We start from the raw sequence: 23,104 nt of genomic DNA on the forward strand, positions 1-23,104 counted from the left end.
CCACCTCAAACTGGGGTCTGATCCGACACGCAGGATCAGCAACCGGTATGTTTGGGAAAGGGCCAGAGGTAGAAACTTAGGTATACCGAACAATTGGTATCGCAGTTAAAGCCGACATCGTCTCAACAACCGTACAGTTGAAAACTGAATTAATTGTATCCGCTAGGAGGAATCAACTTTCCCCTCACGTGCACCGTCGTCTCGTTGTACATTCCTCAGGCTATAACCGGTGTTAGAAATAAGGTTCAAGGCCTAATATCCCAGATCGAGACCTCTTTCATTATAATGAGGGACACTAATACCCACCACACCGCCTGAAGGTCGCTCAAATGCTGTCACCAGGGAATGAAATTCTGAGCACATTCCTCTGCGGTCGATTCTTCTCACGATGTTTCAAGGTCCATTGTTGGAAACTGCGGCTGGGCCAGAGCCAGGGACACTGCTGGAAGCGATGATTTCCCAGTAGTTATATTTCTCAACTGGACCCTCCCCCCACATCACCAGTTGGCTTTGGCGGAGCGTCGACCATCAGGGTACGCCGTAGAGCCCGTCGCATTCTCAAAAGAACCCATTTAAAATACACCGGAACCAAGCGAGATGAGCCATCCAGGAAGCAAAAGAGGCTAGCTGGGCCAAGTTCGATGGGATCGGGCCGGACTCTTCAATGTCCGAACTGTGGAGACAGGTAAATGCGCTCTGTGGACCAAGAATGCAGAACGCTATACCACCACTACTAACGGAGTGACCTTCGCTGACCCACTAGAAATCGCCAATTTGATCGGAGTACATTTGAAGTCCCTCTCGGCTAACGAGGGACTCCACCCGAACTTTACGAAGCGCAGAGCCGCAATGGAGGCATCATCAACCATCTTTTCCCACAACGCGGTGGTTCAGCAGGATCGGATCTGGTCGGCCATCCTATGCTAAGACATCTTCCATCCGAGGGCAAAAGAAGCGCTTCTCGACAGTTTTAACGCAGTTTGTGAAGGCTGGCCCTTATCCAAAGAATGGAGAACCGCCAACATCGTTCCCATTACGAAAACAAACCACAACAATCGCACACCAAGCGATTACCGGCCAATCAGCCTTCTCGGGCCCTATTCTCACAGTCACGTCACCTAGTGACTAGAAGAAAATTTTGTTCTAGTCACCAAGTGACGTGACTGTGAGAATAGGCCCCCTCTTGTACATAGCTAAACAGTGGAGAGGATGGCAAACAGGAGATTAGTTACCCTGCTTGAAGAGGGTAAGCGCCTCGACCGCCGCCACTTTGCTTTCTACAGAGGGCTCGGAACGGGTGTACACTTGGCCACCTTCGGAGAAATCATGGAGAGAGCTGCTGCTGACAATCTCCACGCCGATGTGGCCATTTTGGACGTGATCAAGGCCTACAACGCCGTCTGACGCGAGGGAACTGCACAGATAGGGTGTCAGGCGTGGAGGGGGAAGGGGGTGGTACCCGACGCTACATTAGCGAATTCTTGTGTGACCGGGGATTCCGTGCAGCCAACGGTGTCTTTCAAGGGTATGTCCTTGCTGTGATCCTCTTCCTCATCAAAGAGAAACTTCCTTTTCTCAGTTATACCGAAAGGGGTGTACACAGTAGTGAACGCAGGCGACATCGTGATGTTTTTTTCCGCGACTACTGTTATGCTGTGCACAGCAATGATCCGATGATGTTTTATGTCCACGAGAATGCCGAATGTGGCCAGGAATTCTGCTCCGATGATGGCAACAGCGATGTCGGCAACCAAGAAGCACCAATTGAATCTGCGTCACAAGCTTAAATCGGTTGTAAATTGCATTGAAACTGAATGATATCAAACCTTATAATTGGTGGCTGGTATGATGGAGACGTCGCAGCTGGTATCGATTAAAAATCTAGTTTTTCTCGTACGGTCGAATAACTAAATACGGCTGTTTTTTAGGTTAGTGCCCATCTCCGCCGTTTCAGATGGACATTACATTAGTTTTTTTGCATTGCTAAACTTACATGGATCGCGACATTTGTGCACTTGCCCTCCGTTTTTTTCTATGGAACAAACATATTTCATCAGTTCTGTTTTCCGATCGGGAGCGCAACCAACTCCGTACTTTTAACTACCGAATTTCAACAGTAAGGGCGCAGATCTGCCCTCGTGCTCCGTCATTCCGTCAACGTTGGTGCTTGATGATGTGCAAGTAACTTGTCGGCCTGAAGACTCCATTATTTTATCAATCATTTTCGCTAAATTGTCGATTACGCCATCGCTGATTCTTATTGACTTACAACAACGACGATTCAACAAGTAAAATACCCAACTCGTAGTCTAAATCCAATTTACTCAGTCCAAACCCTATATATGCATTTAAACTCTTCCACCTACCTGAAAAAATATATACTTGGCAGCTTGTTCCCCCGTCGGCAGGGTCACTTCTCGTTCGATCGAGAACAGCCATCGCCGTACGCACAAACAGGTGCTGGATGCGGTGCTATAATTCTGTACGTACAGCTGGTGTGGAATCTCGTGCGGTTGCAGCTTCCGTTCGAAGTTATACTCAACGATCTCAAACAGATAGAAATATTGCTGTGTGTAAGATGTCAGACTTGCTCGTTGTACTAATTGTTCCCAAACCAGTTGCGCGTTGGCCGATTTGCGCACCGATACCGGCACAACGTTATGATCCGGCAGCATAATCTTGATATCGACCGGAGAAGCCGCAATGTCGTCTACCGTATCGGTGAGAAATTCCTGTACCGCGTCGCTCTCGGCAATGACCCGTACAGCGCACACCTTCTCCAGATACTGTTCGAGACCCCGTCGGCGGGCATCTAGCTGCTGTTCGCTCAGCTGGAATGGCCATTTCCCGGGCAACTTCGGAAAGTTGAAGCCAGTAAATTCCTTCTTCAGCAGTTGGTGCAAATTGGCAAACTCGCGGTAACGGCGTGAGCAAAGCTGCCGTCCCGCCATGTGAATATTGAACACAACGTAACGCTCATTTCCCCGGTGGATTATGTTGTAGTCAGGAATGCTGATCGGTAAGCTACGTTTTTCCGAATAATCAATATATGAGTATCCGCCCGGGTCTTCCGTTGGTTCGAGGCGCTCAGCTTCCTACAATATCGGAACAAAACATTAGTAAGGGAAGTTTAGAATCGATTGTCCATACACATTTACCTGTTGTGTCACAGATATAACGGTGAGTGTCAAGGTATCACCACCAGATTTGATTAGATCGACTACTTGCTTGTGTGTAGCACCTTCAACATTCACATGGTTTCTGTAATTGAACAAAATAAACAACCGGTTATAAAAAAATAGTATTAATATGTAGATTAAGGTCAAAAGCAATTAATTTTTTTACGACTGCAATATAACTATAAAAATGGCAACACTCGATTAACGACCGTGAAAGAGCGACTTAAAACATGCACCTATTATGAAAACGACCAGGTAATGAGACAATTTGAGTTACATAATCAGACGATTCGGTGCAGCTTGATAATGTCGCAGCGCAGCCTCAATCCATTGTTCCTAATACGTATGGTGGGCTCAGGGGCTGCGACCTACTATCATTTTGTCAGTAACACTCACTACCCATCAATTAAAACCCAACTAACCCGGCAGCAGATTCGTTGGCAGCAACCCTAGCACTGATTGTGGGAATGGGCTCCGACAAGGGTCGTCCAATACGGTTGAATATGTCCACTTCTTCACCATCCGTATCGTCGCTACTGTCAAAGGCTAGGTCGCCTGTGCTTGGATGAAAAATGGCTTTGTTCTTTGTTAGCGCGTACGACGTAAACAAACTGCGTTGCATTGTGCGTTATGGTATTATTTTTTTTCTCAAGATGCCACGAGTTATTTGGCCAAAACGGATTTGGATTGACAATGTATCACTATCTGAGACGAGATGTTTGCTACGCTCACGTTGTTCGCTAGGCTTTTATCTCGATGAAGATTCGAACAAAAACTAAAACGACTGAAATGGAGAACTGCTACCGGGGAGTTTTATGGGTGAATTCAGGCAAAATAATAGGGTATGCAATTAGAGTTTTTTTTATACTGAGCGTTAAATTTGGAATTGGGTTCAATCGATGTATATTTCTTTGCGCGAAGTTCCCAAAAAAATTAAACTGAAAAATATTCCAATCTGTCTCCCGACCCTATTTAAATTTGTATGTGTGTGCTAATATTTATGAGCTGAACATGCCTCCAGCAATTGTATTTCCAACTCGCACATGATATAGTAAGATAATTGATATTAACTCAATTGAAACCGGGCAGTGTTGGTATCATTGTTAAATTAGCGACCCTAATTTGATTTATTTTTATTTCAGCCACATGAGTTCAATATGTATTCATTAAACTTATTAGGTACGGAAATGCAGTACATATATTAAAGAGTGCGTGATACGGAGCGTAAGGTGGATAAGTGGATCACTGGTCAGCTTCAATATTACATTAGAATCAAACATTTTGGTTTGATATATTAATAGCCTGGTAGGTATGTACTTCAGGATACATTTATTTTCGGGATTGCATTACCAATTTCTAGAATTTGGAATTAATTTTTTAAGCGGATTAGTACTGCTAAGTGGATCTCCATCCAATCCCGTCAGACAAATTTTGCAAAATCGCAAGAAGGGGCAACTGTCTGTCAAGCAAACATGGGTCCTCAAGAGGAGGATAACATTTTGCGCATCTTTGTCACAAAGAGTGTGATGTCGAGTCCTCTAGCTTGGCTGCTCCTGTACAATGTTCTCCTTGCAGCGCGCTTGAGGCTGCGTTATCTATACTAAAGTCGAGTGGCAAGTCGATTACCTTGTACGCAGCTCACCTGGGTTCAATTCATAGCTCAGCGTATAGGGTAAGAAATGTGTCTATCCTGAAAAAGAGGCGAATGCCCCTAAGAATAAATTGCCTATAATTTTTCCTTTTATTTTTTTCTTGAGTTGTCCTACTGTATTCTCGGGAGGGCTCCCGATCAGAATCACTACTATTGCAGTCGAGACGGGGAAATGTCACCTACTCAAACAATGTTTAAGGCCAATTGCAGCGGGCCGTGATTCTGAATGTGATATTAAGTAAACGGTTGAGATGCGCGGGTGTAAGGGCTTCACGATAGCATGTGTCATCGCGAAGGGCTCAAGCATTTGTATGTTAACACGTTGGATCGCGTGGACTTTTGTATGTCGCGTGTGCTAGCGTGTATGTGACTTCTGGTGTATAAATTTAATTTTGTAACCGTGTGGCCATTTGCATATTCGCGTGCGTTTATTATATAAAACATAATTTCCCCCAGCGATTTTCGTTTAAACTAGATTATTTTAGTTCTTTTTACTCGATCCAGCCAAACAGACAAATATATAATTCGTCTAGTTTTTTTAAATATTGTTCAGTTTTTCCCAGTATTTATCAGAAATATTTCACCACTATTTGTCATACAATAGTAGCACAGTGAAGGGCAAGTAAATGCATGGGCCTAGATTGGTAGAACCCGGGATATAAACTTCCAGATGTAACCGTTTCATGATCACGCGAACACGGGCGTTTGTGAGATCACGTTGGAGGTCGCGTTTGTAAATTTACAACTGCTGAAACGTCCACTTTGTCACCAGGGTGTAATCATGTTTGCAAGATTGCGGGTGTGGGTGTGCATGGATCATCGCGAAGGGCTCAAACATTTGTATGGTAACGTGTGTGTGGAGTGTGCTAGCGCGTATGTGAATAAATTCGATTTGGTTACCGTGTGGCCATTTGCATATTCCAGTGTGTTTTTGAACGATCTGCGGAACGTGAACCTGATACTTACATATTTTTCAGAGCATTGAGTACTTCATTCGACTGGTTCTCTACGACTGAGGGTAGAGACTTCAGGACATGAGCAACACATGATAGCGCGAACACGGGTATTTGTAGGTTCAAGTTCAAGACCGCGTTTATTAATTTGTAAGTGCTAGACGGTTCACTTTAAGACCCTGGTGTTAACGTGTTTGGGAGATCGTGAGATGTCGATGCGATTTTTTCAAAATCGATCTTTTTGTTTCGAAACATCGACTTTTTGCATCCGATCTTTTCGGCCTGATTGTTTACAACATCGATTTTGTGCACTTAAAAAATCGATCTGACAAAATCAATTTTTCTTTCATAATTCCCATTGAAAATTGAAATTGATCTTTCAATTTCAAAAACTCGTTTCATCCGATCTTTCCCGGTCCGATGTTGGACAACACCGATTTTTATTAATTAAAAAAATTGATGCAGAAAAATCGTATTTATTTTTCAAAATGCTCTAAGCTAGCGAAGATGTGCGTGGATAATGCCTCGATCACGTCAAGGTACAGTGATACTGTGCCGAGGGTAACAAAACAAAAAAATGAACTTCGAATAGAAACCGTTTTTTCATTTCCTAGGTCTGAAACGGATCAATCGACTAATTATAAATACGATAAAAAATGCTATCCTTCTCTTACTCGAGAATATGTATTACATTACAACTGTGGTATATTTCTTTTCGATCTTATAACAGAATTTGATAATACCTATTCTAGTCGATATTGGTAGTTGTTATGAAGCGGATAAAATACGTGAGAGATAATCGCCACAACTCTCTGAGACTACAAATCTCTCAAACGACCCGATCTACTCAAACTGAAGAACTATTTTGAACCACTGGACATTCGACTCAAACATGCGACACAGATCTCAGAAAGTGACTCGTCATTTCCAAGAGCCAAAGATTGGTCGCGCGAAACCATCAACATTCTCCCAGGCGTCAGTCCTGCTCTCCTTCTCTGATCCGGTCAGCACACCCAAAGTGAAAAGTGAAACATGTTTCCCCACCCAAGCGAATTGATCATTACACTTGGAACACATATCCACCAACCAGTAATGAAGACAGCCGTACGAACGAGAATTGATCATACCAGTCGAAGGCCACAGGTACAGCATCAACCCGCCTCATCTCAACAATTAAAAAAAAGAATCTTATGTCTGTCCCTAACTCTTTGAAGGCCCATTTAATCAGAGATTACAACCCTGTATGTTACGAAAGACAACAGAAAAAACGCGCCAAATCCGCCGCCGAATTTTGCACGGTTCTCAAACCAAATAACGATTTCCTATACATCTTTAAAACTTGGACTGATTTTTATTTGAATATTCTGGGAAACTTCTCGTATATTGTCCACCTGCATCTTTTATTATAAGGCTAAACAAAACGTGTCTTGTTACTTGCAAATATTCCTAGCTTTCAGAGATATTTTGAAATATCAAAACGCAAAATATTTTCGACAAAATTTTATAATAGCACTAAATTTTATAATGTAATTTCAGAATTCAAATCACATTCTTTCTAAAAAGCGACCCGTCATAATGCAGAATAAGGCTGATTAACAAAAATAATCAGCATAACAATTTATGGGTGACGAAAATTCTGATTGCTTTCGTCTTATCACTCCGCCTAACCGAGCATCCACATGCTTCTCATTCGACTAGCGAACGACAAATGAAGCAGTTAGCAAAAAATGCTAACTAACTTTCTAACTGATTAGCGCAAATATAATGTATTTCGCAAATAAGCGCAAATATAATGTAACTGAAAAACTTTTGTTCCTATTTCTTACAAAATTTATTAAAAGGTAAGTCGTAGACAGAGCTAAAAAAATTGACATCCCTGCGTGAACTTGAAAGAGAAACGAAATTCAATTCATGCCTGCTGCGGTGAATGAAATGTTTGGTTCGTTTCCCTCGTCATTCGTTCTCCCGACACAGTGCATTCAGGTTCAGCCATGTTCGGTTTCATAAGCAAACTGAATTTTGTTTCTATGCTAGATCTGAGAGGAATTATGGAGCAAAAGAGCACCAGATATAGATTACGCAGCTCATTTACGCTCGAAAATGTATAAGATGCCAACTTCTGTCTTCAAACTGTCCACATAATAACAAATGAATGGTTGATCAATGAATTTATATTTCCTCTGCACTCAAGCATTCGATTCTGCCTGAAATTTCAGTCAGTTGGAAAGTTAATGAACGAGGGAGGCGGTGAATCTGAATGTTGTTTTCGGCATAACTGATTTTGAACTTTCGCAGCACTGGTCGTAGTCACGATAAAAAAAATATGAAAAACTTAGATCAGATTTCACAAAAGTTACTAAATTCCGTCTATGAGTGGTGTAGAAGTTGTGAGTAGTTGAAACTTAAGTTGTTGAACCCCGATCTTGATAAAATTTTGAGATATTTTGAAATATGTGCGTAGCAATGTGCAAATCAAGCATCGGAATGGAAGCGTACATCGTCAATCGCGATTAAAGGCCGTTCTGATATAATCTGGAAAAAACAATGCTAATTGCTGTACTCTGCGGCGAATCCGAAAAGGTTACAAATATTATCGAGTAAGCAAACAACCCATTCGAAGCCTTGAGCAACAGAATCCAATTCACTAAACTGTTCGATCAGATGCTGAAACTCGAAGGATGTGTTTTGACGATGAAACCTATGCGATAACCGAACAAATGCTGTGGCTTAAATTTTCTGCGGATAGGTTCACGAAAAAAATATAATTTGGCAAGAGATCTGTTCCTGTGGCAAGAAAATCAGCGTTTTCGTGACAGATAATACTATGAATTCGAAAGTAAAGGAAGTCATCAACAAACGAATGTTTCCCTTCATTACGTGCCACGATGGCCCGACAGACTTTGCCAGCTACCATTACAGCAAGGATATAACTATGCTATAATGAAACGACAATTGAGTCCAGTTTATCCCAGAAGAGCAGAATCATTGTGCTCAGCTTAGCGTTCAATAGTGAAATATTGGACGATATAGAGCGAAAACTGAAACTTAGAAGCGGTCGGATGAAGTAGTGCTGGAATTAGCAGGCCAAAACAAGAATGCCGGATGAAGAGCGACATGAATAGGAAGAACCCTTCAAAATAACCACGAATGATTTGTTTCAGTTGTTGTTTCATCATTCAGGAAATTATTCGATTGAAAGAAAGGTTAAGCAAATACACGCATTTGAAAGCACCACATTTTTAATGTATCGAGCCTTTATTGTTAAATGTAGGGTTTAAAATTTTCACTCTCATGAGCAGATATATGGAAGATATGCCTACTACCGAAGAAAAAGATGTGCGATAAACTGCTTATACTAAAAAATAATGCGCTAATTACAATGTCTGGTTGATTACCATGAAAATCAAAGTCTTCCAACCACAACTGCAGATTTCCTGCCAGATCAACAACTTACCGGCAAAGTTATACGCAAAAATAAATTCATATTTTTTGGGAACATCTCTGCGACCCCTGGCAACATAAAACTTCTGCTCCGGAAGCTATTTGACAACTTGACACATGTTTGATCGTCCATGAGAATACCTCCGTTTGATTTGGTCAGCACCTGCTCATGATCGCATATCAGTCCCATAAAGATAGAAAATCCCATAGAAAACGGGACAACTATGCGATCGTGGGTAGTATAGTTGACTCCAAATGAAAAGAAAACGCAGAATATTGGATGCACCTATATACTGGCATTCAAGTTTCAACATTTTTAAGTGCATTTTAGTTTAAAAATCGTAACTGGAACCTTGTTCATATCATTCTAATCACCCTAAATAGTTACTAAGCGGCACAACGGAGTCCCATATAAATTTCCATAACCATAACTCATTTGTTTGAGAAATTAGCGTTCCCAGCGTTAGCGTTGGATTTGACCAAAAGTTAATAGTATACGTTGATACTATTAACTTTTACTTACTAGGTTCTGATAAAATGAAACTCTATCAAAAGTTGAATTCGCGTCAAACCCGCGTAATGCGTGAAATTGAAAACATAACCCGCGCCAAATCCTCAATTATCTCGAAACGCATAAAAATCGCGCGATCGTAACGTCCCTTTGTAGAAGAAACATCAGCCATCATCCTACTCAGACCAAACAATGCGTATTTTCTCTGTAAAATCGTGTATTCTCGACATAATAAACTTCCCAGTTACAGTTCCTAGCTCATCAACCTAAACTAGACTAAAATATAATTTGTGCAATGAGGACTTGGCTGTATACTCACTACTCTATCGCCGCATTCATAATTATACATATAAAAGGAGTAAAGAATCTAAAGGCATCACAAGAAAAAGATTGTTAAAATTCACACATTCCAACGATTTTTTTCAAACTTTCAGGGAAAAAACACATTAAACTTTTTCCATGTTCATTTTATGCAGTTTCATATCCATAGCCAAATGCACGTACCGTAAACCGGGGTAACTTTGATCATCAGGGTGACTTTGATCACTCGAAACTTTTTTCGTAGATCGCTTATTAAACCAGAATAGTCTACCGAATCATTTTAGTTTGAAATGATTTTTACTCTAAACTTATGAAATACCTTTTTGTTATACTTTTTGAATATTTTGTTCGGTTTTTGGGTACAAAAACTACAAAAACCCGAAATTTGACTTTACCTTATTTTTACGAAGCTTCATAAAGTGTCTATTTTTAATGAAACAAATAAATCTTAGATTTGAGCAAGAGTAATAAATTACAAGCGAGATTTTATTTTCCTTTAGAGTGGGATGTACCAAATTTACTTTTAAGAGTTTGTTTATTTTAAATACAATTTTGTTGTGAAACTAGTTGGCAATTATTTCAAATTTTTTTAAGCTAAAACTCGGAACTTTTTTTATTGTTCAATATTCCAACGTGTTAAAATAGATGGAACATTTTGTACATTGACAAAGCACTGAAATAAAACAATTTTAGCAGTTTTAAAGATTTTCAGAATCTTTTATTCTAGTTAAGCATAAGCATAAGCATAAGCATAAGAGATCGCCCGTGGTTGCTACTCCGTTATTGACCAGAACCAATTGAGATTGTAAAATGTTGATTGGAACAAAATGCTTGGGAATAGCACGATGAGCCACATTGTACAATCTATATTGATCCCTGCATGCTGATCAATACCGACGCCGGCCACGTCCGAATGCAGATCTTCTGGGGAAGGAAGGAATGTTAGTCCGATACATGTTGCTGCTAAAGACCGAGGAATCCTCTGCATCTCCACATGTATCACGGGAAGGGGATATTTGATAGTAAGTGTGCCGGTAGCGTTATCATGTGAAAATTGCTCTGGGCAGCCGGCTGCCGAGAATTTGGGAGATTTATCATTTGTTGCATTAATGCGATTGGTTAAATATGCAAAATAAACTCCGGATAGCCGTCTATGAGGAGTATTGCTTATATTTTAATAAATCGATATCGTTCAATTTTTCATCACGCCGCGAATGTTTTGTGTATTCTGCCGTGTCTGTGTAAAGTTTTCCCGGCGATCGTTTGAATAAAATTCCGAATCTAAGTGGTAGAGTGGTTTCGTAGTAAGAGGAACTGTTACTAATCTTGAATTGCAACAATAAAGTGCCGGTTCTAAACAATCATTACCGCGCGCGATTTATTTATTGTTATGCTAACTATTGGTTATACTGAGTACTAGATAAGTGTAAAAAATGAGAATTACAGTTGTGAAAGATGATGATGATATTCTATATATATAGAATTTCTTTTAGCTTTAAGGGGACATAGGAGTGTCTTACTTCACCCTCCGACATGTTAAAAAGGCAAAACGGATTGCAGCTTCCTTGCAAACTACAAAACAGTTGTACGCGAAATCCCATTCCCCACTCCCTCAAAGAACCACGAAGTTGCCAATGCGTAAAATAGATGCAACGCGGCACCATGAACCGGCGCTCGCACGTTCACCGAAAATTAACAATTTAAAAGGGCCCCAAACCACATAAAATCATTCAGTCCACGACCCATCCCCCTTCAAAAATTCATTAATATATTATTATATTAATTATGAACAAGATGGTGGAAATTTTAACAAAAAACAACTTTCTTTTTGAAAAATCGTCCTTAATTCCACAAAAAAACTTACAACCAAAACCTTCCAAAATAGACGAGTAAAAGACCAACTACACCCCGTAACCATTAAATCCCACCGACACACTCGCTTCTAAAAAACGAGCAACCATTTATGTGTGCATTAAATATGCTCAGTTTGTCAAACAGTGCGCGGATTGTGTAAATGCGAACTAAACAGCTCCAAAGCTCAAAAGAGCAGGAAAAAACATACCTATGCACACTGTACTGCAGCTGCGCTCGGTACCTATCAAAACAAACTGCCATGGAGAGCCGCTCAAAAGAACCGGTCACCTCGAATGAACACTACAACCGGTTAAAACACGTAGGAAATATAGGGCGATAAGCTTACCGTCACCATGCCTCCACCATCACCCCACCCATCCGAAGCCGCCGGCCAGAGCAGCGTCCGCCATCCCGACTCGAGTCCCCGCTGCGCCCAAACACAAGTACCTCACCGCTCTCAAAGCGCCCGTGTTACTATCCCGGCTCCAAACAAAGTAGTAGAAAAGTAGTCGATGCCAACCCGCACGCACCCCATCGACCGCAGGCCGAGCAACCAACGACCTAGCGAGGCCCCTCCCCAACACGGTGAAAACAGGCACTTTACCCTAAAACAAAAATCCTAAATGCAAGCTCCCATCACTAACACAAAAAGAATAAATTCAAAATAAACTTATCCGTTTGATGCTCCTCTCCATGCTCCATACAGCAGAGATCTTTGGCGTACACACACCTTCCACGTTGGCAGTGTTAATGGTTCGCTCTTTATTACTACTACCACGAAGATTCGCAATTGAGAGCCGGAACATACACAAACACTTTCACGAGCTCTGCTGAGAATTGCGCTTTTCAGCGAACTTAGCTATAATTTAATCTAAAAATTTCCATTGCGCACGAGTGGAAACTTGTAAAAATTTGCATCACAATGAATTGAATCACTTTGTTTTATCATTCGGTACACTATTCTGGGCATTCCAACCCGCAAATCACTTCAAATTTAACAACTTTAGAGAGCATCAAAAACTACGACCTATTCCAAAAGTGCTTCACCAATTCAGAATCTTTTATTCTAGTTGGACATAAACTATACGAATTTTGGTTACTCGAATTTTACAGGACATTGAATACTTTGTATAATACCATTTAACATCTATTTAATAATGAGTATATTTCCAGAATTAGCTTAAACAAACATTTGAATGAAAAACATTGACATCAATAACTTAATGTGGGTGATCATGCAGGTTATCAAAGTCACTCCGGAATACGAAAACGGACATCAACTTGAAATCATTTTTGGAAAAATAGCTGTAAGCAGAAAATTTTAGGTAAACCCACCCAATCTTGTTCTCCTTACATCAGTACATGGTTTAAAAATGTTAAACTTGAAAAAAATGTGTTGCGTCTAAAAATATGCAATGATTACTTCGAAAAGTGATCAATGTCACTTGGCCCACTTTTTTATTATTAGTATAGAGGTTTTAAGGGAAGAGTTAAAACTTTGCATACACGAACGAGTATGAAAATGCGATAAGTTCGAGTCGTGTACACACGACGATTTGCAATGTGGGTGTGAGGGGTTGGTTGGATTAGTTTTGGATAGAGTTCAACACAGCAATGTGCGATGTGTGTGTGCTACTTGTGACTCTACGTTGGGGCAAATCAATTTAATTTTATACTCTTGTGTGCGTTGGGTTGAGGCGGATGAAATTCTCCTGCCAACATGTTTCCGGCGGTTTGTAGGTACGCAGGGTAATGAGCCTATAGGTACACACGTTTCAAATTTCGGGTATACGCCATGCGTTTTATTATCACTAAAGTATCTGACAACATGCTTCTGTAGCTATTTCTAAAGCACGGGCGGACTGAACAGGATTTGCTCCTACTGAAATGCGAGGGATAGTTGGAGATTTTGTTGGGCGAGGAGAGAGTTATATTAGAGCAGCTTAAAATTTGATTTGTGTTCAAGTAGCGATTCTTGGTAGTCAACCCAAAAGTAATGCCATTTGGCTAAGAGAAAGCACTGATTGGTTTTTTATGGTTTTCACAGAAGAGCAAGCAATAGTATTTTATATCAAGTACATTCCTTAGGACATGTTCAGCTGCTTAGTATTCTATATAGTAGTTTCAAAGTGGCATATGAACGGAAACAATTACATATCCAGCAAAACATTTTGATTTATTATTTCGAACAGTTTTGTTTCGGGGGGAGGGGGTTCATGTTCAGGATAACATTTGAATAGTGACACGAAGCTAGATCCGGCCAGAAGATCGTAGGGCCCTCGTGTTACTTCAACAGAGGAAGCAGGCGCTTCTGTGGACACTCATTAAGATAGATCTTCCCATTGACAGTCCCCATATTCCCGAACGTGGCTCTCTGAACGAAAGACTTGGACAGATTCCACTTTTTGGCTACGTCCCTGACCGAAGCATTGGGATTCAGTTTAAACACTTCCACTACATGCCTTTGATCCTGATCACTAATTGAAGATCCATTCTGACCACATTTCTACTTCCGTTCGATGCTCAGAGTTTGATAGTAACGTTTAATCATTCGACTCACCGTTGACTGCACGATTTCAAGTTGCTTCCGATGTCCCGATAAGAGATTTGAGAATTTTCTAGGCGGCGGTTTTTCCAATTTTCGAAAAGCTGACGGCGATAAAAATACAGTGCAAATTACTTCTACTCAAATTTTCAAGAGAAAATACCCAATGGGTAACTTTCGATAAAAAAATTTCCATGATGCAATTTGATGTGAGACTTCCTTTATAATGGCAAAACCGTGATTAATGCAACAAAAAAAGTGAAAAAATACGTGTTTTGGGAAGCTTGAAGCTACTATTTTATGGAATCATTTTGGTTTAGATGAAAACACAGATATTTTCAAGACGCTCACCACTTTTGTGCGAAATGAGCGTACAGGGCTATTCGGACGGCCAATTCCATCAGCCACCGTTCAGCGGTTTGCGTCGGCGCACACGATTGCACACGCTGCAACCTAGAACATACATGTTGCACCAATCGACAGATGTTACTAGCCAGATTGAGTCCTTTTAACACATTTTTTTCTTTGTTTTTCTTCTTAGGTGAACATAATTCCATCGCAAGAAAAAAGGACGGTCTGGATTGCCTCGTAGGGAGGTCCGAATTACCCCTACATTGGAAAAAACGTAGAGTTTTGCAAATCGTCGCCTAGCGCCATGGAGTGATGCAAATGATTTTTTATGGCTCCAAATATAGCTGAGGTTTCAAATTAACAATTAAAAACTTTGACTAAAAAATTCGTTCACATTTACCTATTTAAAAAGGTTAGTTGCTTAAATAGGTCCCCTGTAATTCTAACAGTGCGATACTAGTATTTATATGGGAAAATCGCAATTTAATGATTACAGAAAAGATATATGAACCCACAGCACCTAGAAAGCTGTTAAAGATTTTTTTTTCCAATCTTACTGCGTTCTTTAGATAGATACGAACACTTGAACCTTCAATCATTTATTTCATCTTCTGCCATTCCCTTGCTACGATCGCACAGTCTTTTCGAATCTGTGCCACATTAGACTCAAACTATATGCAGCATTGATTCCCGAGTGCTTATTATTATTCACCTTATGCTTACTTGTGTATGCCTTAGACGTATCTGAGACTATGTACATATATTTATGCAGTTTCGCATAGTGCTACTTTTCACGACCGGCTGTAAAAGAAGTTCCACTGCACCACCGGGTTCTTCCATATACTAAATCAAGAATAAAATGTGTGAAACACGTGGCCTTCTTCAGTTATACCGGTGCTGCGACAGTCGCTACATGCACATTAACTCACGTTGATTGATGTACGCTAGTCGAAGGGAAAAATGGCACATGTTTTACACCTTACCGGTGAGTAATTTCTGTGGAATGGCATCGCATCAATGTAGTAAAAATGCAGAGAGCGCTTTTTGCTCATTTTGTGAACTTCGCCACCTGTATCACTGACGTAGAGTTATTTAATTAAAAAAAAATTGAATACCCCGAAAACGTAATGCCACTTGTTAGTCGACGCTGCACAGTACACACCACAACCGTACACCATCGCAGTAGCACAGTTCCCACCAAACAGATGGTTCGTGCCACATCGACAACAACACCGACGAAGGCAAATCTCATAATCAAATTATAGCACTTTCAGCCTTGACTTTCTTTAGAATAAATTGTCTTCCGTGCGTTTCGGTTGTGGTTCTACGTAGGTACTATAGCGTACGAGTGAAACTTTGATGCTGTATGGAAATAATCATAAGAATTTGCGTGATGCCGTCTAGCGGACTTGGGTTACGGGAATGGAGTCGACAAATGAAGCATTAATAAGGTGATGAACTCATAGACACGGTAACGCTTAGCACTGGGAAAATCAAAATGGTAAATGTTGGAACTCGGCCACATCACAACTATTACCACATAGATTTTAAATCTTTTTTCGTCTCTTAAAGGATACATTTTTATACATATGTTACACTCAAAGATTGGATAATAGATTTGATTACCGTACTTCTAGGCAGTGAATAGAAAAGTCAGCAAGAATAAAGTTACGCTTACTTTGATCTGGAATTCTGAGCTCTAATTTTGTGCTAGATTCAACCGTGTATTCGTAAATCTGAAAATTTATCGAAGTTGCTTTTATCCAGTTCCATCATCTACGTCATTTAATATTGATATTGATCAACGTTTTAAACCAAACGGAAATTTTCGTTTTGCAGAACATGAGTTTAGCAAATTTTTCGGGCAAAAAAAACACTGCCCAAACCGCAAACAATTGTCTACTTGCCACAAGTTCAATCAGAAATAGATGTCGCACTACGATGAAGTGAAACTTGTTGCATCTGGAAAACTTCTTCTCGACTCTCGAGTATTACTAACAGCTCCCTTGTGATGGAGATGCCGGTCGAGACATCTATTTCGTGTTACCTGACAACAAATTCAAAACACATGGAACTAAAATTAAACAACTCACGCTATACACCGAGCCAGTTTAGTAATCAAACAGTACATTCTCATCATCATTGCGGTCCAACAATGTATTTTAGATTTCCATGTTACGCGATCTTGGTTCACCATTCTCCGCCGCAAACGCATTGTCCTTCCCACAATCAGTGAGCAAGGGGTCTGCCGCGATGTCGACTACCTTCTTTCAGGTCTCTGCCGGCATTCGCGACACATGTCCAGCCCACTCTAGTCTGCTGCGTTTTATCAGTCTTTCGATTTCAGCATGTTTGAATTATTGGTACCCCATCTTCTACTGCACCGCCATTCGATAGTCTGCTTCCTTTAACAGCCATGCCTTACAGATTAACAGGAAGTCTCAGCTGTTTACGGAACATCAGCTGACTACGTAAACCAAAGAAAGACTTTTTCGTAGTCGCAACACGCTTTTTACACCAAGGCTTATATCGTTACCACATGTCACTAGTGTGCCAAGATAATTCCAATTCGTCGACAACTTCATGCCGTACCCGATCGATTTTCGCTTTGGAAACAACACCATGTAAGGTGGTGGGTATATCGTAGTTGGTAAATCGATTGCCTTGTACGCAGCGCACCTGGGTTCCAGTCCCGAACCCACAAATAGGGTTAGACATTTTTCATAAGATATTTTTCTAACTCGAAGAGGTGAATGACCTTATGGTTAAAACCTCTATAATCGAAATAAAAAACACCATGTACTATGTCTTGTCAGAATTTATAGTCAGTCATATTCTCGCAGCTAACCTTTTGAAAGTCACAAATGCCTCTTCCACAGCTTTGCGATCAACGACAATGATGTCGATGTCGTCCACGATGCCAAGAATCATATTAAATCCCGTGATGATGGTTCCGTTTCTTTGCACATCAGATCTTGCACCTTCGAGCGCTATGGTGAACAATAGATTAGTGAGTGCCCTGTTTCAATCCAACCGTCACAAACGAGTCGGATGTCTCTCCGACTATTATGACCTTCCAGCTTTATACGAATCAGTTTATTTCGTTTTATCAGAAAGCCATGTTCACGCATTAATCAAACATCACACCGTACAAAAACCCTGCGTGGAAACTGATTGGAAATGGTTATACGTCAAATAAACAAATTAAAATTCTTGAAGTTTAGTATTGCGTCAGGCATCGAGCGTCAACTTAGTGGGCGCTGAAATCAAGATCGGCTTTATGAAATAAGTAAGTATAAATTACAAAATAAGTAAGGATAAGTATGCCCTTTTTAATGTTCATGCTTTATTATTGTTCGGGAGTTTTCCTGAAAAAAGCCAATGTAAACACCAAAGCGGCGCAAAACTAAGACTACCCCAAACCAAACCAAAGCTAGAAAACCACGCTGTCAGTCCCGTACAGATTTATTCGCAATTAATGGTGTTCTTCTCAAATGAAAAGTGAATGATAAAATAGGCTTATGCCAACGAGAAGCCGCTTTTAACAGAGATGGCCGCTTTTCGATGCACTCTCAGTTGAACCTTAAAGAAATGTTAAAGTAGATGCCTATCAGTGTTAGTGTTTTTGGAGTAATAGTCGTAGTTTTTCTAGTACTAATGTACAATTGTTATATGCTAGTCGTATATTTATGTATGAATGGGAGATGCGAGTTGTCGCAGGCCGGTACGTTTGATTTGGTTCACTCTCTATTGTTGATTCGTCTGATTCTTTTGCAACAGCTGAATAAGGGAATGAATGCAGAACTGGCATATATGATAGAATAGTGGGTAACTTATTGTCCTGCGAGAAATTTTATCCTTTTATTCGTTGATCACTTTTTTCCGGTGTTCATTCGATTAATTCGGGAAGTTTAGATTAATTTACCGACGCACGTGAATCATCCATTTCCGTTCAGCATAGTTCGACAAAATTTATTTGCTGGAATTTTGTTAGGTTTTTAATATCCTACGCGAGTTCAAATAGTTTGATTGCATGTTACATGTGTTGTTATCTTCTACTTCATTAATTTGTTTTTGTGTTCCTATATTAGTTTACTTTTCTACTACTCATGACCACAGCTGGAGCAATCAAAAAATTTCACTCATATCCACTATTTAGATCAGCGGTTCTTCGTAACACGGACCCCTTAGAAATCGCCCTGGGTTGTTGCGGACCCCCACGGATAAATATCGATTTCGTATGCTATCAATATGTTATTTTCAGTTTGTTAAGAAACAAGACTTGAAATTTCAATCTGCGCTTGGAAAATATATTTTTCTTCGCGGACCCCCAGCAACGACTTCGTGGCCCCGCGGACCCCAGGTTGAGAATCACTGCACTAGATAACACGTTCTATGGCGACATGAACGGGAACTCTAGTGATACGAGGAAACTCACTGTCTTCTAGTATCTGAACCGTATTAAGGGGATCTAAAATTGAGCACTTTTTGGGGAATAAATTGTAAAGCATTGAGTAAAATGCTTAATCTTTTTTTTATTTTGAAGATGCATGTTTTGATTTTAGGGGCCAAAAAAATTGAACAAATTCACATTTTGCAAATCCCATCTGGGAAAGCATAGCGGTATGTTTTCTGAACAATTGAAGAAAAAATTATTGAAATCGGACCAGTACTTCTATGAAAAGTCTTACTTAACCGCTTAAAAATTACCATTTTCGAGAAAACGCGTTCAAAGTAAAGTACGGTGTATAACTTTATTGTAGTACATTACTAGTTACTCTGCTATACCGGGGCCGTAGAGCTCACTTTCCTCATCACGAAGATGTTCTTGGTTGTCCACATTTTGCTCCCTCAATTGCAGTGGTTCTCAACATTGTTTGCTCCGCGGACCCCTTCGAAATCACCTTGGGTCATTGCGGACCCCTTCGAAATTATCCTAGGCGATCGCGGACCCCTTCAAAATTACCCTGGGCGGTTGCGGATCCCCACGGCTTAACATCGATTTATATGCTGTCAATATATTATTTTCAGTCTGATACAATAAAAAAAACTTCTTCGCGGACCCTCAGCAATGACTTCACGCCCCCCTAGGAATTCGCGGACCCCAGGTTGAGAATCGCTGCTCTATTGAATTCGGGCCTCTTTTGCCGCGCCACCCACTTTGCGTTCAGAACGAGTTTTTTTTTTTTTTTTTTTTTTTTTAAATACCCTCCACTATCCCCCACACCAAGAAACTCACACAGAGAGTCCCCTGGTAATGGACACAACAATAATAAAAACAAAACAGAAATACGCGGAGATATAAACTACAGCAAAAAAAATGAACAAAGTGAAATCCCAGTGGAATCAAGTTCCTTTGAAGGGATTCACAAAGCTTATTTGAATTCTAAATACTAAATTTATAACTAAGTGATAACGTTTGTGGTTACGAGCAAATACGAAAATTAGAATAGGCTAAATAATATTAAAAGAATAAAAAGTAGGAAAAAACTAGCAGGAGCCAGAAAAACCTACACACTTAGATGGTTGACACACTTACAAGATATATTCGTTTACGTTTCGTATCATATGCTGCTTAAGCTTGCTTTTAAAGATGATGTTATTTGTTACGGCTTTCAAGGCAATAGGAAGTGCGTTAAATTTGGAAGGTCCGTGGATTGAGATGCGCGTTAAACCTAAGTTTGTGCATGCACTGCTTCTCAGTAGCTCGTTTGCGCTTCTAGTATTCCGAAGGTTTACTCTAGCTGAGAATACAATGTTGTGATGAAATTTTGGGTTGTTTAAAATATTATGTACATAAATAATAGTTTGAGTATCTCGTAAACCAACAACGGGGATAATTCTGTGGCGTAAACTGGTATATAACAAAACCGTTGAAAATAAGGGAGGCAAATTAAAGATTACTTTGATACATCTATTTTGCAATATTTGAATCCTTTTCAGTTTCGATTTGGCAGCTTGACCCCAGACGACAATCAAATATTGAATAATTGAGTGAATGCATGCATAATAGAATTGCAATAGTGCATCTTTGGGAACAAAACAACGTACTCTTTTCATAAGACCACACAGTGATGAGATTTTGTTGGCAACATGTTGAATGTGTATGTCCCATGAAAGGCATGAGTCTAAATGAAGTCCTAAGTATTGGAATGATGAAACTTTTTCAATCAGTAATGTTCCGACGAATGGATCGGAATGCGGCAAAAAAAATTTCCGTGGCGAGTGAAATATCATATATTTTGTTTTTGTCAGATTCAGTGAGAGGTTATTGCCGTTAAAATATTCGATGAGGCTCGCTAGATCAAATTCAATGTATTTGATGATTGGCTGAACATTGGAATGGGGATAGAACAATGCTGTGTCATCAGCAAAAAGTCTTGGAGTCCCATGCAGTTTCAAATTACCTAAGTCATTGATGAAAATCAAGAACAGCAGAGGACCTATGTTACTCCCTTGTGGAACTCCTATGTCAATCGGTCGTAGAGTGCTGCGGGCACCATTTATTACCACAAATTGCTTTCGATCTGTTAGATAACTTCTAATCAATTCATTGGCAATACCTCTTATCCCATATCGGTCGAGCTTTTCTAATAAGATTCTGTGGTTTATTGTATCGAATGCTTTCTTAAGGTCGATGAATAAGCCCCCCACGACCTTTTTTTGGTCAATTTCACGGATTAGCTCATCAGTGAGTTCAGTAATAGCAGTCGCCGTTCCACAACCTTCCCGGAAACCATATTGGAATTTATAAAGAACATCGTTCACACGCAAAAAGCTAACAAGCCGATTTGTTAAAAGCTTTTCTAAAATTTTATTCAGCATCGACAATGTTGAAATTGGGCGATAATTTGAAGGGTTGTAAGAATCACCGGATTTGAATATGGGCGTAACTTTAGCAATTTTCAAAACGTTAGGATATGACCCCGTAACTATTATGCGATTGAAGAGTTTAGCAATAATCACAGAGAGCGGTCCTATATTGGCTTTCATTACATCTGCTGATATGTTATCATGACCCCTACTTTTTTTTTTTTTACATCAAGCTGACTAATGAGGATTCCAACTTCACTAACACTGGCAGGCTTCAGAAAAATAGAACTGCTAACAGACTTAACTGGCTTCAGAAAATCAAATTTGTTTTTTGGGAGTTTGTCAGCTAGATTGTTCCCGATCGTGGCGAAAAAGCTATTAAATACTTCAGCAACATGTAGATCAGAGTCGATAATGCAACCATCCTTTTTTAGTTTTATTGGTTCACTTGCTTTGGTACGACCAAAAACTTCGTTAATTTTTTTCCACACGTTTGAATGACTAGAAGTTTTTAGTATATTCTCATAATATTCACATTTGCATCGCTTTTTGGCGGTTTTAACTTTATTTGAAACGTGTTTCAACATTTCAGCAGCTTGCGCATCATTAGGATTACGTTTAACTTTATCAAGGTAATTATTTTTTATTTGTATCAACCGCCAAAGGCTAAAGGTCATCCATGGCCAATTTTCTTTTTTAACATTAACATTTTTCGTAAAAGTTTTGGTGCAGTCAACCAGTAGGTTGTTATAGGTTGTAATGAGAGTATTTAAGGTAGCTTCAACATCATCAGTAGGTTGAAAATTGTTCAAGAATCTGGAGAATTGGTTTTGCAGCCTAGAACGATCGACAATGGTCATTCTTAACTCTTGTTGTTTCTTTCCTTTACAAATAGGGAGAGACGAAATAATAGGAAGATGATCGCTAATATCGCTAAAAACCGTGTAATTATGCAATTGTGAAGCAAAATCTATAGGGCAAATAAAATGATCTAAAATATTATTGCTAGTTGGCCGTGTTGCGAAAGTATTTGTGCAAACATAACTATATGATTCTAATAATTGTTTGTATCTAACTACTATGTTATTATTGTGAAGATTGATTGGGACGTTCACATCACCCGCTATGAAGTATGGTTTAGCCGGGGTAGCATTAGATAACCAATTTTCTAATATATTCTGAAACGAGTTGTAGTCGAATGATGGGGGTCGATAAACACCAATAACGTTATACAGATGGCTCCGAAGTTTTATTTCTAAATGGATGTAATGCAAACCATCGATTGTTTGGTTATCTATCAATCTGCTTTCCAGAGAACTTCTTACAAACACTGCTAAACCTCCTGTCGAGTTACTACGGCAAGAGAAAAAGGGACGATAGCCAGGGATGTTAAAAACACAACAGTTATCCTTCTTAACCCAAGTCTCACCGATAACAATAACATCAATACCTAGTTTACATTCATTTACAAAGTAAATCAACTCA

At 39.9% G+C, this 23,104-nt stretch overlaps 1 protein-coding gene across 4 annotated transcripts in view; it reads right to left on the minus strand.

Annotated features, from left to right (window-relative positions):
• Positions 1–23,104, minus strand: part of LOC131685076 (sorting nexin-27) — a 59,228-nt gene that overhangs the window by 10,441 nt on the left and 25,683 nt on the right. For 2 of the 4 annotated variants that reach the window (XM_058968502.1, XM_058968501.1), the window contains 2 exons: positions 3,159–3,261; positions 2,367–3,095 (listed from right to left, as the gene is read on the minus strand). In XM_058968502.1, coding sequence (XP_058824485.1) covers positions 2,367–3,095; positions 3,159–3,261 — 832 coding nt within the window. Of the gene's footprint in view, positions 1–2,366; positions 3,096–3,158; positions 3,262–3,601; positions 3,958–15,789; positions 15,987–23,104 lie in introns of those variants that run through there. The other 2 variants (XM_058968504.1, XM_058968503.1) reach the window with 2 other exon arrangements.

This window comes from Topomyia yanbarensis, chromosome 2 (genome assembly GCF_030247195.1).
Source record: "Topomyia yanbarensis strain Yona2022 chromosome 2, ASM3024719v1, whole genome shotgun sequence".
Lineage (NCBI taxonomy): Eukaryota > Metazoa > Arthropoda > Insecta > Diptera > Culicidae > Topomyia > Topomyia yanbarensis.